This window comes from Otolemur garnettii, unplaced genomic scaffold, assembly GCF_000181295.1.
Source record: "Otolemur garnettii isolate 467f Iridium unplaced genomic scaffold, OtoGar3 scaffold00105, whole genome shotgun sequence".
In the NCBI taxonomy this organism is placed as follows: Eukaryota; Metazoa; Chordata; class Mammalia; order Primates; family Galagidae; genus Otolemur; species Otolemur garnettii.
The window spans coordinates 2,160,445-2,180,096 of record NW_003852500.1 but is presented as its reverse complement, the minus strand read 5'-3'; the positions used below and the strand labels follow the sequence as shown (position 1 = coordinate 2,180,096).

General features: G+C 42.9%; 1 protein-coding gene and 1 pseudogene across 1 annotated transcript in view; both read right to left on the bottom strand.

The window, feature by feature from the left end:
* NWD1 (NACHT and WD repeat domain containing 1) overlaps positions 1-19,652 on the bottom strand; it is a 77,526-nt gene that overhangs the window by 25,924 nt on the left and 31,950 nt on the right. The window contains 5 exon segments of the mRNA XM_003796628.3: positions 145-353; positions 5,023-5,145; positions 8,675-8,872; positions 16,939-17,097; positions 18,082-18,199. Of these exon segments, the coding sequence (XP_003796676.3) occupies positions 145-353; positions 5,023-5,145; positions 8,675-8,872; positions 16,939-17,097; positions 18,082-18,199 (807 nt within the window).
* On the bottom strand, positions 9,204-9,520 carry LOC105887694 (annotated as a pseudogene).

The window sequence follows — 19,652 nt, the reverse complement described above, 5'->3', positions numbered from 1 at the left end:
GAACACTCTTTTACATGATTGCATACCCCTATCTACACTCTTCCCCCCCATATAAGGGAGCCCCTCCTTACAGAAACAACTTATTTCTGCTTTTGAATGCCTTGCTCTCAGTTTTCCTTTACAAACAGGGCAGCTGTTTGTTACCTTTGAGCCAGATGTCGAATATACAACCTTCTTTGCTTCATCCACATGAAGGCTCCAGATCTGAGGTTCAGTGGGAATTTGGGGGCCTCCATCCCAAATGGTGAATTTCTCTTGGCCAGAAAGTAAATTCCACAAGCGCAGCGTGTGGTCCCTTGAAGCAGAGATGGCGAGGGTCCCCTTGGCAAACACTTTCACACATCTCACCTCTCCTGAAGGAGGCAGGGGGCCGGTGGGGATTAGTATGTTCATTTGCTGGGAATATTTTGACCTTGCAACTACAAAAATGCCTGTTGGCTTGGAAACACCTTGGTTTACCAAAGAAAAAGTGCATGGATTTGAACATATCTAAGTTGAAAATGATGGAATGTGGCAAAATAAAATTAAGAGTGCAACAATTAGTGGGAATTTAATCAGTTGCCCAGACGTTGAATCTGTAATAAACTAAGATAACTGAATTTTATAAAGATTTAGCATCCAGGAAATATCTAAAATCAATAAATGTTTTAAAAGGGTAAAATTCTGGAAAAATTACAGAGGTTCTCCTATAATTTTTATTTCTTAAGAAAAACACAAAATTTGGTAGACATAAAAGGTAAATGTTGACCAAATGGATTTCATAAAAATGTAAAACTTCTGGATGATAAGATGTAGTTGAGAGGCATATGATAGATTGGAAGAAAATATTTGCAACATATGCCAGACAAATGGAGATGATCCTTAATAAACAAAAAGTTCTTACAAACAAAAAATACAAATAACTGGCTCAATACTGTAGCTCAGTGGCTATGGTGCCGGCCACATACACCAGGGCTGGCAGGTTCAAACCGGCCTGGGTCTGCCAAACAATTACAACAACAAAATAAAAACAATAAAAAACAACAATAAAAAAAATAGCTGAGTGTTGTAGTGGGTGCCTATAGTCCCAGCTACTTGTGAGACTGAGGCAAGAGAATTGCTTAAACCCAAGAGTTAGAGGTTGCTGTGAGCTGTGACACAATAGCACTCTAGAGGGTGACATAGTAAGACTGTCTCAAAAAAAAAACAAAAAAACCAAATAACCTACTTACTAATTTGACAAAGACTACAAATGGGACGTTTATAGAAATAGTACAAGTGGACAGTAAGTGTATGAAAATGATGCATAACTTCACTGATAATCACAAAAATGAAAATGAAACACCAGTGTTTCACCAATCTTTCACTATTGATGCCCATCATATTGGCAAAAATTTTTAAGGATTAATCACTTTAATGCTGGCAAAGACACAAGAAATCAATTATTTTGTTACCTTGCTGATGGCAGTATAAATTGATAAAACTTTTTGATGGGTAATTTAGTAATATTTAAGTTAAAATGTACAGTCTCCTGATTTTGAATAATGTTCTAGACTATAGTTACATAAGATGTTGTCATTGTGGGAAGGTGAATAGAAGATCTACAGGGCCTCTCTGTACTATTTTGGCAACTTCTTGTGAGTCTATAATTACTTCAAAATAAAAAGCTATGAAAAAGGAAAATTATACATACGCTTTGACTCAGAAATCCCACCTGTAGGAATGTGTCTTACACAAGTAACAACAAAATGTGTAAAGATGTAGAAGGGCTTTTTTTTTGAGACAGAGTCTCACTATGTCACTCTCACAGTACAGTGCTGTAGTGTCATAGCTCACAGCAACCTCAAACTCTTGGACTTAAGAAATTCTCTTGCCTTAGCTTCCCAAGTAGCTGGGACTACAGGCTGACTATAACCTCAAACTTTTGGGCTCAAGTGATCCTCCTTCCTCAGCTTCCCAATTAACTGGGTCTATGAGTGTAGACTTGTACCAGCCAATTTTTAAAATTTGTTGTAAAGATGGGGTCTTGCTATGTTGTCCAGTCTGGTTTCAACCTCCTGGCTTCAATCATCCCCCCTCAGCTTCCCAAAGTGATGGGATTACAGGCTATGAGGTACTATTATTTTTCCATTCAATAGATACAGGAATGGTCAAATAGAGTAACTTGTCTGAAGCTATATAATTCATATGTAATAAGCCAAGATTTGAACCCAACCTCGCAAATACCACAATATGTTATTAAGTAACAAAAGCAAATTGCCACTCAGTATGTAAAACAGCACGTTCTGTTTCTTTACAAAAAGTAAAAATACATGATCCTATTCAGAGCAATGTCTGGATAAGACTAGGAAAAATTTGCTAGTGGTATATAAATGTCCTCATAAATAGAACACAATATCATTGTTAAGATGAACTTTTTATATATACACATATATAAAATTTTATTTAAAGTCATTAGTAGGTCCTTGGAAATTGTAACTTGATGTGAAATAATGTATAACAAAACAAATTTTTTTCCTCATCAATGTTATAACTAAACAATGTTGAATGAAGAGACATTATCTGATGTTATTTAAGCTGTACATTGTTTTACTTTAAGTCACAGTTTCCAAGAAACTATCAATGTTGAGCAAGGACCTACTGTCTATACATATGGAAAGAGGTAAAATACTTGATGTTAATTGAAAAAAACCCAGTTGCAAAAGCTTATATAAATACATATTTTATATACCTATGTTTATATAATCTGAAGGAATATAAACTAAATACCCTCTGAGGAAAGTTAGAACAATGATGTGGGGATAAATATTTAACAACTGGCTCTCTAAGGGAAGTTCTGGACAGCAGTGATTTGTAGTGTTTGCCAATTTCCATGATATAAATACTGTCACTATGGTTAATTTCAAGTCATTAACATGATATCATTGACTGTGGATAGAGGTACTCTAGAGCTGTGGTCCCCAACCCCTGGGATATGGACTGGTAGTGGTCCACGGCCTGTTAGGAACAGGGCTGTGCAAAAGGAGGTGAGTGGTGTGTGAGCATCGGGCAAAGCTTCATCTGTGTTTACAGCTGCTCCCCACCATTCACGTCACTGTCTGAGCTCCACCTCCCATCAGATCTAGATTCTCAAAGTAGCATGAACCTTACTGTAAACTATGCACGTGAGGGATCTAGGCTGTGTGCTTCCTATGATAATCTAATGCCTGATGATCTGAAGTGGAGGTGCAACATATTTGAATCATCTTGAAACCATTCCCCTGCCCTGGTCTGTGGAAAAATTGTCTTCCATGAAACTGGTACCTGGTGCTGAAAAGATTGGGGACTGCTGCTCTAGAGTAGTGAGGTGAGATGCTCAGTTGCACCTTCCTTTCTCCACATGGATACAGTAGTGAAGAGCATAGGTAATAACAGCAAAGTGCAGTAAAATAATTAGAAGCGAGGAGTTATGAGCATTTATTACCCTCTTTAATTTATTAATGTCTTAATAATCTGTTAGTTTTTATGATTTAATGTTTAATAATAGCCACGTTTGACACCCCGTCATGAGTGTCCTAAAAATTCCGGTCAGCTCTTCTAAGCTGGTATGAACCAGCTCTAGATGGCCACTATGAGATAGGAAACTTTTGCTTTCCATAATATATATATGTGTGTGTGTGTGTATGTGATGTTTGGGGTTTTTTTTCTAATAACTTAATTACTGAGTTTTTTCCTAATAACTTAATTACTATTCTGATTACAAATAATAAGAGTTTATTGATTTAAAAAATAAATCAAGATCACCATTGGAAAATGGGGCTGGTATGAACAGATGGTTCACACAAAAGAAAATTTAAACATTGAACAGACCTTTGGGAAAATAGTGACTCTGATAACAATAAAATGAAGGGAGTCTGATTTGATATATCTATAGATATATAGATATATATAGATATATATATATAGATATATCTATAGATATATAGATATATAGACATATACACACACACATACACACCCAAGAAAAAAGTCATAAAATGAAAACATCTAATGCTAGGAACTTTGGGATTGGAGGATGTTTCAACCTACTATAGACTGTTCAGAAAGCAACAAGATGACACTTCTCAAAACCACAGAAATGTTCATACCCTTCAACTCAGGGTTCCTACTCACTGGAAATACTCAACAGAAAGAAAATATACTGATTACAGTAAAAAGAGGTTCATCCCAGCATTATTCATAATAGCAAGTATTTAGAAATAGCCTAATATGAACAAATTTTAAACTATTTATTCTAGTATATGGTTGCTGTGGTCTGAATGTATGTGTCCCCCCAGAGTTTATATGTTGAAACCTAGTCTCTAATGTGATTATATTAGAAGGTGGGGATTCGGGGTGATAATCAAGTCATAAGACAGACCCCTTAAGGCTTGGATTAGTGTCTTTACAAAACAAGTCCCAGAGAGCTGCCTCATCCCTTCCAGCATGTAGAAGCTATGAAGACTTACAAATACATGAGCAGAAGAACTTTCCAGCTGAGCCCAGCCTGAATTGCCAATCCACAGAAGATTAGCTAAAGAAACAGCTTGTTTAAACCCTTTGTATCTGGCTTGGAGCCCGTAGCTGAAGTGGCTAAGGCACTAACCACATACACCAGTGCTGGTGGGTTGGAATCCAGTCCAGGCCTGCCAAACAACAATGACAACTACAACCAAAAAATAACCAGGCATTGTGGCGCGTGCCTGTAGTCCCAGCTACTTGGGAGGCTGAGGCAAGAGAATCACTTGAGCCCAAGAGTTGGAGGTTGCTGTGAGCTGTGATGCCACAGCACTCTACGCAGGGTGACAGCTTGAGGCTCTGTCTCAAAATAAATAAATAAATTAAGTAAGCCCTTTGTATCTGTGGGAATGGGTTTTTAATGCAGCTCTAGCTCATTGATGCAGAAACAAAACCAGGGTTCTAACACAGAGAAGTGAATCTATGAGAAAGGGGCTTTGGTGACTGACTGTTCCCTGTGGGACACTAGCAATAAGTTGACCATAAACCGCACTTCCCGAGCCTCACCTGTGTGTCCAGTTAGAAGGTGGATCACCTGCTGTTCTTCCATGTCCCACACAGCCACAATGCCATCCTGGGTGCCAATCACCAGCAACATCTTCTCCACACCCCATGCCATGGCAGTGATGCCTACAGCCATACAGAGATAACAGCAATGACCTCAGCTCTAAGTGCCCAGCTACAGGCTTCTCTAATAAGCCCCCACTTTACAAATAAGAAAACTGAGGCATGGATAGGTTCGGTCACTTGCCCAAAGCCATAAAGCTAGGATTTCATAACCGGAATAGTCAAACACCAAGATTCAAACTCTGGGCTGCCCGTGAGATTTTTATTTCTTGTAGGTAAGAAAATGGACTGAGCCACAGCTTGGTCATAATTGTCTGTCTAGACTAGTGGCTTTTACCAGGGGTGATTTTGTCCCCTAGGGGATACATGTTGGTGTCTGGAGACATTTTGGGTGCCACAACTGGGAATGAGACTGCTAGGGGCATCCAATGGAGACCAGGGATGCTGCTCAATACCTGACAAGGCACAGGGCACCCACACGAGAATGATCCATCTCCTGTGTCCACAGTTCCCTGGTTGAGAAACCCTGCCCTAGTTGGATATGACCTAAAAATAGACTTATAGGCCAGGTACAGTGGCTCATGTCCGAAACCCCAACATTTTGGGAGCCCAAGGTAGGAGAATTACTTGAGTCCAGGCCTGGGCAACATAGCAAGACCCTGCCTCTCTGTCTCTTAAAATAAAAAGAAATTATTGTATATTGGCTGAGAATGAGGACCTTGTTTTTGACTTCTTGAATTTGACCTGTTTGAAAAAATAAAGGTCCTAAAGAAAAAGTATTTGCCAACAGTTTGGGCAAACATAGCTCAAAGTTCTCTGCTGTTTAGATTTTGGTTAAAACATCACTGGAGAGGGTCACATTATATTAGAGAAAACATCAGTCCATATATTAAGAAACCAGACCTTCTGATTTGGTGCCTATAGCACAGTGGTTAGGGTGCCAGCCACATACACCGAGGCTGGCACCCTAACCAGATTTAGCTGGCCTGGGCGGGATTTAAACCCGGCCCAGGCCAGCTAAACAACAACAACTACTACAACAAAAAAAATAGGTGGGCACTGTGGTGGGTGCCTGTAGTCCCAGCTGAGGCAAGAGAATCGCTTAAGCCTAAGAGTTAGAGGTTGCTGTGAGCTGTGATGCCACTTCACTCTAGCAAGGGTGACATAATGAGACTGTCTCAAGAAAAAAGGAAGAAAAGAAAGAAAGAAAGAAAGAAAGAAAGAAAGAAAGAAAGAAAGAAAGAAAGAAAGAAAAAAGAAAGAAAGGGAAAGAAACTTTCTACATGTCTTTGAGTGAAAAGGTCCTTTTCTTTCTTTGTGCCTCAGTTTCCCCATATGTTAAATGATACTGGAAGTGTTAAATCAGATCCAGCCCAGCTCTGCAAATCCAAGATTTTGTTTCTACCTCACTGGGACAGAGAGTGAGGAGATGGGATTTGTTTTCTTTCCTTGCTTTTCTTTTTCACTGCCTCCCTCCCTCCCATCCTTTCTTTCTTTTTCTTTATTTCTTTTTTCTCACACACTCACCATGTGACCTTAAAAATATTAGCTTAAACTTTTCCTTTTTAAAAATGAACAAACTGAAGCCTACCACAGGCAGCAACTTTATCAATTTCACCATGATTAGTGGATATACAGCAGGTTGTAGTGAGTCTGAAGCACAAAACATTTCCCTGCCCCAGAGATGACAAAATCCAAGCTGTGAGTTCCTATGCCTGTCACTAATCAACCACAATACTAGATGTGATTTGTACCCCCATAGCCATTCTATCATTAATCCTTTAGTAGTAAAACCCCAAAGCCCAAAGGTTTTAGCTGAGTACTTGGTTATCCCCACAAAGACCATTCTGAGGCTCCCTTAGAGTTGAAGATATCCAAGTTATAGCCAATGAAACAAAAGCAGAAATTTTAAGCTCAACTTCTAGGTCATACCTTCAAAAGCTAGGGGTCTACTATCCACTTCTCCTTCCCATTTCCCACTGGCTGGAATGCCTTTGTGATGGTAAGAGCTGGAGTAGCCATCTTGGGCCAATGAGAGCAACTCCACACTGAAAATGTCAGAGCAACCAGACTGAAGGAATCTGGGCCCCAGATACCCTAGGGACTCCATTTTACCTTTGTTTTCATTTGAATTGTTACATGAGAGAGGAATAAACTTCTATTTTATTTAAGCCACTTCTATTTCAGCCTTGGTTATAACTTCTGAACCTATATTCTAACAAATGCACATTCTTTCCCATTAAACCAGCTTCAGTCTCAGAATCCTTCTCAACACAGCATTCCAGGGGCTGCCTGTGTGTCAAGTTCTCCACGCATTGTACTTACCATCTTTCAGAATTTCTACTTTAGAAATAATGTGCCCAGGGAGTGCCTGCATGGTAATAACTCTGAAATTTGAACCTTAAACTAATTGTATTTGCTTGTCTCACAATTAACGTGAGAGATTGTGGGTGGGCAGATAAAGGGATTGATGAAAGGAAATGGATGAGTGGCTAACTGAAGATACGGGTGGTTGGCTGAATAAGTGGGTGGGTGAATGGGTAGGCAGGTAGGTGGGCAGATGGATGAATCAGTTTCTAGATTGTAGGTAATTGATGAATGGCTGAGTGCATGGCTCAGTGGAGGGGTGAGTGGACGGAAATGGCCAGGTGAGGAAAATGGAAGGATAGAGGTAGGGGAAATATATGGGTAGAAAGATGACTAGAAGCACAGATAACAAATGGGTGGATAGATGAATGGAAGAAAGAAGGGAAAGAAGAAGAAATAAAAGAAGGAACGGAGGAAGGGAGGGATGGAAGGAAAGGTTAAATGATAAATGAATGGATGGATAGGTGAGTGGATGAATGGAAGGGTGGGTGGATGGATGAATGGGTCAGATGGATGGATAGGTGAGTGGATGAATGGAAGGGTGGGTGGATGGATGAATGGGTCAGATGGATGGATAGGTGAGTGGATGAATGGAAGGGTGGGTGGATGGATGAATGGGTCAGATGGTGGGTAGGTGAGTGGATGGATGGATGGATGGATGGATAAATGAATGAATGGATGGGTGGGTGAGTGGTGAATGAATGAATTGATGGAAGGGTGGATGCATGAGTGGATAGATGAATGGATTGATAAACAGATGGGATGAGTGAAAGAAAAAAAATGGATGACAAATGGATGGATGGATGGCAAAAACTAAGTCCTCTTCCCTCCCTGACATTCTGGAGCTCCAGGGGCAGTCTACAGTGCTATCAGCCTTTCAGCCAGTTGGGTGTCAATTGCTAACTTCCAGGCTTACTAATATGAGCCTTTAAATTACAGAAACTATCTGTAAGATAGGCACTAAGCTCTTGGAAATGGGAAGCTTGGAGGCATCCTCTCTCAAGTTTCAGGTTCATTAGTAGTATTTACACCAGTAATCTACAGTCCCTGGGGCACAGAGAGAGCTGATTCAGTATGAAACAGCAGGGGCAGGCCCTGATGGCACCCTTGGGGCCCTCCCACTGGCAGAGGGGAGCCCCAGAGAGCAGCCCCAAAACACCTGCCGACCATTACCTCCAGGCAAGCAGGGGCCTGGTGGGAATTCTACTATGCTGGGGAGGCTCACCTTTGTGACAGCCAGTCAGGGTTGCCCGCAGAGGTCCTCCTGGGGGCTGCAGGAATCCTCCAAGGGGCACCAGCACAGGGTGTGGGCACACCCGAAACCAGCTTTGGGCCTGTTGGCACAGCTGTCCCACCAGTGCTGGATGTGAAGTGGCAAAGAAGTAGAGTCTGGCCAAGAGTTCTGTGTATAGGAGGCTCCGCTCTGCAACGAAGGGGACATGGGTTAAATTGCCTGGGTTGAGTCTACGGCCCCAGGACAAAAGAGAAGACTGAACACCTTGGCTACTGGTCCCTGCCATCCTCTCCTGCCTCCATGTCTGCTATTCTGATATCCTCACCTCTACTTCAAGCACCTGACAGTTTCTAGCCTCAGGACATTTGCACATACTGTTTATTCCCTTGGCCTTGAACACTACCCATCTTTCCCCTTTCTCTCTTTTTTTTCTTGACACATCTTATTTTATTCAGATAACAATCTGATCACACATGGTCCACTCGAATAATAAATATAATCAAATGGTAAAGCTTGGTCTTCAGACACTATAGCCAATGAGGCCATGCTTGCCTGTGATCTCACCAATATAAAACCACATCCACACCTCAGTGGCCACCAAACCATTCAGCACAGCTTCCTTAACCGGGAGCTGTTTCAAGCTACCGGTCTGAGAACTATTGACTATTTTTTTTCTTTCAGGCTCTGAAAAGCTCCAGGGATCTCAGCAGGGTTTGGAGGAACCAGCTCAGCCTTGGTGTAATAGCCAGATATGGCCAATTGAGGCTTCAAATAAGTCACAGCAGCATTCACCAGCACGAGGGTCCTCTCTGCCAGGTTACAGACAAGTTGAGCCATGGTGCTAGGATGGAAAGTCTGTCACCCCAAACGGCCAGTTGAATGTTGCCCCCATTTTCTCATGCCAACTGTCGACTAAGGGGGGAAATCAAGCTTTTAAAGAATTCAAGTTAGTTTTACTCAAAGGCCATACTGAGATCCATAAACTGAGACCTACAGGTTCTATCAGACTGTTCCTGCACACGTTCCAGCCCACTGCTTAAAGACAGGTAGGCTTAGTGCATCCAAAATCACATCAAACTTGCTCAGAAGTTACACTAAAGCAGAATCACATTAAGGTTTGTGTGTAAGAACACATCTTGTTACAGACAACAGAAGCATAATCATTAACCTCATCAGATATTAATTTACATGCAAAGAAAGGTCAGGACCAGGTTATTCATCTTTCAAGGAGTAAAGTGACTCAGGCTCTGTGGCACTTTTTTTTTTTAAGAGACAGAGTCTCACTTTACTGCCCTTGGTAGAGTGCCGTGGCATCACACAGCTCACAGCAACCTCCAACTCCTGGGCTTAGGCGATTCTCTTGCCTCAGCCTCCTGAATAGCTGGGACTACAGGTGCCCACCACAAGGCCTGGCTATTTTTTTGTTGTTGCAGTTTGGCTGGGGCCAGGTTTGAACCTGCCACCCTCGGTATATGGGACTGGCGCCCTACTCACTGAACCACAGGTGCCGCCCCTTCAAAGCATTTTTGCAGAGAGCTGCAGGTCATCAAAGAGTCAGGAACGCTGTGGAAGTTATGCTGGCAAGCAGAAACGAGCATACATGGCCTCTTACATTAGCTCCTGTGTTACACAACTATCTTCTCATCCTCAGTTTAGCCCAAAGTTCACTTCCACAAAAAGCATTCTCCAGTCCAACCCTCCAATCCCCAACCTAGTCCCAGCTCAAGTTGCATCACAGGCAATTTCACATTTTTTAGTTTGTATTTTTGTATTTTATTTCATTTCATTTCGCTTAATTTTTAGAGACTGGGTCATGTTCTCTTGTCCAGGCTGGAGTGCAGCAGCACAATCACAGCTCACTGAAGCCTCAAATTGCTGGGCTCAAGCACTCCTCCTGCCTTAGCCTCCGAAGTAGCTGGGACTACAGGCACTCACTGCTATGCCCAGACAATTTTTAATTTTTTTGTAGAGAGAGGGTCTCACTATTGCCCAGGCTGGCCTCAAACTCCTAGTTTCAGGTGATCCTCTGGCCTCGGCCTCCCAAAGTGCTGGGATTACAGGCGGAGGCACACACCTGGTCTGTGTGTTTATTTGCTGGCCATCAGACCCACTGCCTCTCCATTGCCCCAGATCTTCAACTTTCCAAGAAAAGGGATGATGTCTGTCTTGTCCATTCCTAGTGGACACAAGTGCCTAACACATTATAGACACCCAATGATTATCTCTTAGATAAATAGTGATTAATTTCCCAGCAATTCACACTAATAGATGGCCCCCTACCAAACATCACCAGTTAGCCTAACTTAACCTTCAATATGCTCAGAACATCCGCACTAGCCTATAATTGGGCAAAATCATCTATCACAAAGCCTAGCTTATACTGTAGTAAATAGTATGGACTATCTCATGTAATTTATTAAATACCATGCTGAAACTGAAAAATAGAGTACTGAAATATAGTTTCTTCTAAATCAGTATCTCTTTCACACCACTGCAAATTCAAAAAGTCGTAAATCGAGCCATTGTAAATTGGGGGCCATCTATTAGCTTTCAGTGGCTATTGTAACAAAACCTGGATGGCTTAAAACAGCAGAACTTTATTTTCTCACAGTTCTGGAGGGCAGAAGTCAAGTCTGAGGTCAAGGTGTTGGCAGGGCTATATTCCCTGTGGGGGCTCCAGGGAAGGATTCTTCCCTGCCTCTTCCAGTTTCTGGCCACATCACTCTAATCTCTGGCTCTGTCTTCATGTGGCCTTCTCATCTGTGTGTCCTTGTATTTTCTCATTTTCTATTTTTTTAAGCCCAACCCTTCCCCTACCCCCTCCCTGGCCCTATTTTCTCCTTTTCTGTTTCCAATTTCCTTCTGCCTCCTTCTTATAAACACATTCGTAAGTGCATTTAGGGGCCAATAAAGGATAACCGAGGATAACCCCCAGTCTCGAGATCTTTAATTTCTTTTTAAATTTTATAATTTATTTTTATATTTATTTATATTCATTTTATATTTATTTATATTTTTATTTATTTTTATTTATTTTGAGACAGAGTCTCTCTCTGTCCCCCAGACCGAGGTACAGTGGCATCATTATAGCTCACAGCAACCTCCAATTCCTGGGTTTAAGCAATCCTCCTGCCTCAGCTCCGTGAGTAGCTGGAACTATAAGTACCCACCATCACACCCTTATCTTTAATTCATCTTTAATTTAATTGTATCTTTTGCCATGTAAGGTAATAATCCCAGTTTGGAGGCATGAGGAAGTAAATATGGTCATTCGTCTGTGTCCGTGGGTTCAATGGTGGTTAAGCAACTTGCACAAGTTACACACAGCTAGTAAGAAGAGGGACTCTGATCCAAAATGTTTGATTTCAAGACTGAGTAATGAAGAGCAGAGACCCCAAAGGTACATTGCTCCTTCTGACCCTGCTGTTGGCACGTCCTAACTGTGGAGCCTGGGGCCCTGCCTTGATGGTAGGTAAAATGTGAGAGAACTTCACCCAGGGTCAAATGTTCCATTTGCCACACATACCAAAGGTGTCACCAAAAACTCAACCATCAAAATAAATACTCTTTTAACATAGTATTTTTTGAAAATCAAAAAGTCATATTCCCCATATCCATGATAAATCAAATACCAACATTTTCTTTTCTTTTTTTTTGTTTGACCAGGGCCAGGTTTGAACCTGCCACCTCCAGTGTATGGGGCTGGCGCCCTACTCCTTTGAGCTATAGGTGCCGCCCTCAAATACCAACACTTTCAATAAAAACACCATCACAGGAAACCTCTGTATCTTCCATTCTCTTTTGCTATGAATCTAAAACTATTCAAAAATATATTAAGTTAGGCATAGTGGAGCACCTGTGCCACTGCACTCTAGTCTGGACAACATAGCAAGACCCCATTCTTAAAAATAATTTTTAACCTTTTGGCTCGCTGAGCACCATCACGGCTGTCAGCAGAACAAGTGCCTTCTGAAAGGTGGCAAAAAGGGAACCAAGAAAAAAGTGATTGATCCATTTTCTAAGAAAGATTGGTATGATGTGAAGGCACCTGCTATGTTCAATATAAGAAATATTGGGAAAACTCTAGTCACCAGGATTCAAGGAACCAAAATTGCATCTGATGGCCTCAAGGTTGTGTGTTTGAAGTGAGTCTTGCTGATCTGCAGAATGATGAAGTTGCATTTAGAAAATTCAAGCTGATTACTGAAGATGTCCAGGGCAAAAAACTGGCTGCCTGACTTCCATGGCATGGATCTCACTTGTGACAAAGTGTGTTCTATGGTTATAAAATGGCAGACTGTGATTGAAGCTCATGTTGATGTTAAGTCTACCGATGGTCATTTGCTTTGTCTGTTCTGTGTTGGTTTTACTAAAAAGCATAAGAATCAGATACAGAAGACTTCTTACACCCAGCACCAACAGGTTCACCAAATCCAGAAGAAAGTGATGGAAATCATGACCAGAGAGGTGCAGACGAATGACTGGAAAGAAGTCAATAAACTGATTCCAGACAGCATTGGAAGAGACACAGAAAAGCCGTGTCAATCTATTTATTCTCTCCATGATGTCTTTGTTAGAATAGTAAAAGTGCTAAAGAAATCCAAGTTTGAATCGGGAAAACCCATGGAACTTCATAGTGAAGGTCGTAGTTCTGAAAAAGCTACTGGGCATGAGACAAGTGCTAAAGTTGAATGAGCTGGTGGATATGAACCACCAGTCCAAGAATCTGTCTAAAATTCAGGCTTTTAATAATGACAAATAAAGAACCCTATTTGTGAAAAACAGTAATTTTTAGGTCTATTTTTAAAGTAGTACACAGGATCGGAAAAGGCACTATGCCAAGTTATATTAGCGGCAAAGGGGCAATCAGGAATACTGACTGTGTTGGTTCCTACAGTGTCGGGAAGCCCCCTTTTCTGAGCTTACTGAATGTGCTGGATGGTACTGAGGGTGCATGGCTGCCTCACAGCGCCCTCTGGCGATGATATTTGTTCCTATACCTCCTCGTGTGCTCGGGGAGCCTCAGGTTGTCAAATAGGTTTTGCAAAGAACATGGTGAGATTTGGGCTTTTAAATCTTCCCTTAAACTGAGCTGTTTTGCCGAAGGCCATTTTCCTGGGAAGTCATTCTGGCAAGGTTTACAACTCCTGGCAAACACCTCTCATTATTATTCCTTCCAGTTTCCTTAAACTTCCCCAACTGTTCAGTGTGCTGTTCTCTCTCTCCTTCTCCCTCTCCCTCGCTTCCTCTCAAGAGCTGGGGCAAACCTTGAGTGTCCTTAGGCCTCTGTGGGAGCTGACACCATGGCTGGGCAACACGAGGTATTCGGCAGGGGTTGCATGAATGCACAAGAAAGGCATAACTGATTTCAGGCCCCAGCGTCTTCCAATTGGATGAGATCCTAGATACAGTTTAGCTCCATCCCACATTTTGCGGATTACAAAAATGGGGGTTCATTCAAGACTTTTCATGTCAACAACGCTGATGCTGTCATGTGACAGTAAAGAAACCCTCAGTGACACCATGGGGACAGGCTCTGCATAAATTGACACACATATCCTTCCCAACATCCCTAGGTCAGACAGTCGCTCAGAATCCCCATTTTTCAGATGGAAAAAAATTGAGGATGGTGGGGCAGAGGAAGGGATAGTAAGGGGTTGGCAAGATCACGATGCCTGTAAGTGACAGAGGCCACATTCGAGCCCACAGCTTGAATGTTTCCAACACTGTCTGGGGCAATGAGGATTGAGAAAAACATCTCCCAGAAAATGAGACATACATGGCCATCTATGCTGCAGTAGTAGCAAGGATCTTTACCTCAAAGGCCAGGGGTTCAAGGGCAGCCTGAGCAATTTAGCAAGCCCTACCAAAAAAAAAAAAAAGAAAGAAAGAAAGAAAAAAATAGCCAGGTACGGTGGTACATGTCTGTAGCCCCACCTTCATGGGAGGCTGAGGCAGGAGGATTGCTTAAGCCCAGGAGTTTGAGGTTGCAGTGAGCTATAATTACTCATGCCCAGGCAACATAATGAGACCTTGTCTTTAAAAAACAAAAAGAAAAAGAAAACATTCTTCTGGCTGCTAAGTGGAGAATTACCCCGGGGGTAAGAATGAACCCCAGGTAGGCAGACCCAGGAGGACTCTTTAGCAGGGGTCTAGAGGACAAACAATAGCCCTGGTCCTGAGTTGCTGGCCATGCCTTTGAGGATGAAAAGAGGCAGAGTTCAAGGATGCTTTGCAGATCCAGGATCAGAAGCTCTGCAGGGAATCACAGGCCACTGCTCACCCTCTCTGGCATGCTAGTCACATCCATAGGAAGGCACTTTGGATACAGGAAACTAAGCATCCTTAATACACCCTTCCTTTATGAACACATTTCACAGTTTATTGCCCTTTGTTAAAATGGCGTATGAGCCCCCAGCTCTGACACCTCTTTGGGTTTTCACTTCTTTTCTGTGAAGCTTCAATGCACATAAAATTAAAATGTGTGTGTGTGTTTTGCTTGTTAATCTATCTTACATTACTTTAATTAACAGGCCCCAGGGTCAGGCATGGTAGCTCACGCCTATAATCCCAGCACTCTGGGAGGCCAGGTAGATTGCCTGAGCTCACAAATTCCAGACCAGCGTGAGCCAGAGTGAGACCCCCCCATCTCTAAAAATAGCTGGGCATTGTGGTGGTAGGCACCTGTAGTCCCAGCTACTTGGGAGGCTGAGACAAGAGAATCACTTGAGTCCAAGAGTTTGAGGTTGCTGTGAGCTACGATGCCACGGCACTCCATCAAAGGTGACAAGTGAGACTGTCTCAAAAAACAAACAAACAAACAAAAAACCGGCTCCAGTAACTGAACATAAAAGGGTAGAGAAAAATTATTTTTCCCTTTCTATAATTAGATTGTAAAATGGTGCAACTGATGTGGAAAATGATACAGCACTTCCTCAAAAAATTAAACACAGATTTACCATATGAGCCATCAAGTGCATTTCAGGATGTACACCCCAAAGAATTGAAAACTGGGTCTCAAAGAGATGTTTGTACATCCATGTTCATAGCAGCAGGCTGCACGGTAGCCAAAAGGTGGAAAAACCTAAGTGTCTGCCCAGGGGTGGACAGATGAACAAACTGTGTCACATGCACACAATAGAATCTTATTCAGCCTTAAAGAGGAAGCAAATTCTGACACATGCTAAAGTATAGGTGAACCTTGAGTCATTGTGTCAAGTAAATAAGTCAGACAGAAAAGGACAACGACTGTATGATTCCATTTATATAAAATGTCTAAAGTAGCCCAATTCATAGAGATAGAAAGTAGATCATGGGGGTAGAGCTTTAGTTTGGGAAGATGAGAAAGTTCTGGAAATGGATAGTGGTGATAGTTGCATAACATTATGAATGTATTTAAAACCACTGTCCTGTACACACAAAAATGGTGAAGACATCTGCTCGGCACCCGTAGCACAGTGGTTACAGTGCCAGCCACATACACTGTTTGAACCCTACCCGGGCCAGCTAAACAACAATGACAACTGCAACAAAAAAATAACTGGGCATTGTAGCAGGTGCCTGTAGTCCCAGCTACTTGGGAAGCTGAGGTAAAAGAATTGCTTAAGCCCAAGAGTTAGAGGTTGCTGTGAGCTGTGACACCATAGCACTCTACCGAGGGCGACATAGTGAGACTCTGTTTAAAAAAAAAAAAGAAGACTTTTTTTTGTATAATTAAGAGCAAAACAAAAACAATCAAAGGAAACACTATTCTGAGTAGACCATTAGAAAACTTAAAAAGTTTCTTCAAGTTCTAGGGCGAGGGCCAGTAAACAGTTAAGAATAATTTCTGTAGGCATGTGTTTGCAATGGACCAAATGATAGGAAACATCAAGTTTGAACCCTAAATTATGTTCAATTATTATTATATTTTGAATTACATCAATAAAAATATGCTGGAACTTTGTTTTCCCTCTTGTTACATGAGTATCTACATATTAATTTCTTCAATTTTACTTGAAATATTTCCAGTCTGGCCCTTTCTAGAGAAAAGTGCCAGCCCAGGGTGAGGAAACGGGCACTGCTTTGATAGTTTTTGTTCCAAAGTTATCCCAAGCTCAATTTAAAATTCTAGAAGCAGTGCTAGTAGAAAACCTACAGGTTTTGACAGGAAAGATGTGAGGATTAATGAAAACACAGCTCACAGCTCATGAGGAGAGTGGGTTTCTAGAAATAAGTGCAGAGTTTCCCCTCTTGGCCAGGCTATGTAGACTCACCCACGCCTCGGAGCTCCACGGCAGGACAGCAGAGCTGGAGGGCTTCACGGACCAGGCTGACCTCAGGAGAGTCCAGGTAAGGGACACACAGATCAAAGTCATCCAGCAGGTCCTCCATGCCTCCAGAGACACCCCGGCAAGAAATCCAGCTCATGTTGCCTGCAGAGGAAAAAGGGGGAAGGATGTGGGAAGTACACGTCTCCCTCTAGTTCGTCCCGGGAGGCAGAGAATCACCTGTCCAATTGATCTGGGGCTTCTAAAGCTCTGCAGTACTGACATTTGGGGCCAGATGATTCTCTGCAGGGTGCGTGTGTGAGGCACAACTGTGCATTGTAAGGTGTAGAGCAGCAAGACTGGCCTCCACCCACAAGATGACAGTAGCATCTCTGTCCACAAGGTGATAATCAAACATATCTGCAGAAATTTCCAAGCATCCCCTCAGAGTACACAGTCTCCCTTGGTTAAGAATCACAGGGATAGATAAATGGGTGAATAAATGAATGAAGGGACGGATGGATGGATGAATGGACAGATAGAAAAATGAATGGGTGGGTGGATAGATGGATGATTGGGCAGGTGGATGAATGGATGGATAGATGGATAAACAGATAAACAGTTGGATGGTTACATGGGTGGATGGATGGATGGATGGATAGAAAGATGGACGGATATATGGATGGATAGACAGACAGATACTTGAATAGATGAAAGGATCGATGGATGGATGACTGGATGGATGGAGGGATGGATAAATGGACAGATAGATGAATGGACAGACAGAAAAATGAATGGATGGACAGATAGATGGACAGGCAGATAGAGTCTCTCATGGAGAGGCAGGATTTCTCACCCTCTGCACTATCAATATCTAGGACCAGATCGTTCTCTGAGGTGGGGGTGCCCTGTGCACTGAGGAATGTTGAGCAGAGTCCCTGCCCTCCACTCATTAGATTTGAGCAGCACTTCCCTTGTGACAGGCAAAACTTGCTGCAGACACTGCCAAGTGTCTCTTGGTGCAGAATGGCCCCTGGTGAGAACTTCTGCCATCGAAGGAACCAGTTGCCCAATTGCCCTTTGCCTTCCCAGGCCACAGAAGGCAGGAGCATAGTGCTGACTCCCTCCAAGACGGGGGGCACCCCTTACCCAGCACTTCCTGTTTCAGCTCCTCTAGGCGGCCTGAGTGGAGCAGGTGATAGGGCAACTCCTTCAGCTTCCGCATGTTGGCGACCGTGTCTGAGAACCACAGGGGCTGAGGGGCCACCTGGCAGAGGGGAAGGGAGGCTGGAGCTTGCTTGGCCACAAGTTCACTCATTCCCTCCACAAACACTGGCCAGGCCCCCAACAGTGTGGGAAGGGACGGGGACTCAATGGCAACATACCCCTCCTACCCCATGGTCAGGTTGCGGGAGGAGACTTGGAGAAGGGGAACCCAAGGTGGGGGGAACATATCTCCTCTTGAAGAAATACGGAAGGTTTCCTGAAAGTGGGCCTGAATTATATAGGCCTATTATACAAGATTACAGTGGGAATAACCTTAGGAAGGTTGTAGGTGGCAGGTCACAGAGGTGAATATCAAGCTGGAGGTCCAGCTCAAGACAGAGGGCACTGAAGAGCTCTGGAAGGGTTAGAGGAGAGGCAGGACCAGGTGCAATTGTCAGAGTATTCCTCGGGAGGATGAACTGGAGCAAGAGGTCCCAAGGCTGGGAGACCAGAAAGGGACAGGCTATGTCCTGGGGAACAAAATGAGGCTGAGCCCGCAGGGGCTCTGGACACACAGGAGAGGGTCTATGGGTCATTGAAGAGAAGAAAGTTCCACCTCAGAAAAGAATAATGCCTGGTCCTGCCTCTGGCCTTCCCAATCCAGCAGGAGAGACAAAGAAAAAGGAAAAATTGAGGCTGGGCATGGTGGCTCATGCCCACCTCCTGCCTTGAGGCAGGAGGATCATTCGAGCTCAGGAGTTTGAGAGCAGCCTGAACAGAAGCGAGATTCCATCTCTACTAAAAAAAAAAAAGAAAAGAAACAAACAGAAAAACTAGCTGGGAATGCTGCAGTGCCTGTAGTCCCAGCTACTTGGCAGACTGAGGCAGGAGGATCACTTGAATCCAGGATTTTGAGGTTGCTGTGAGCTAGGCTGACACCACAAGACTCTAGCCTAGGCAACCAAGTGAGACTCTGTCTCAAAAACAAAACAAAACAAAACAAAATAAAAAACTGGTGCCCATAGCACAGTGGTGCTATGGTGCCAGCCACATACACTAAGGCTGGCGGGTTCAAACCCGGCCCAGGCCAGCTAAACAAGAATGACAATGCAACAAAAAAATAGCCAGGCATTGTGGTGGGCACCTGTAGTCCCAGCTCTTTGGGAGGCCGAGGCAAGAAAATTGCTTAAGCCCAGGAGTTGGAGGTTGCTGTGAGCTGTGACACCACAGCACTCTACTGAGGGTGACATAGTGAGACTCTATCTCAAAAAAAAAATTTAAAAAACTGAGCTATAACCAAAAAAGTAAAAGTGTAATTTCATAGTTATGATCATTGTACTATGGGCATATAAGACTTTAATATTTAGGGGGAGGGTCCACGGACACTCTGGGTACTTTATTTTGCAACTCTTTGGTGAATCTAAAATTATTTTGAAATTAAAAGTTTTTTAGGATCTCACTCTGTCACCCAGGTATGTAGTCCTCAGTAGCTGGGACTACAGGCGTGCACCCCA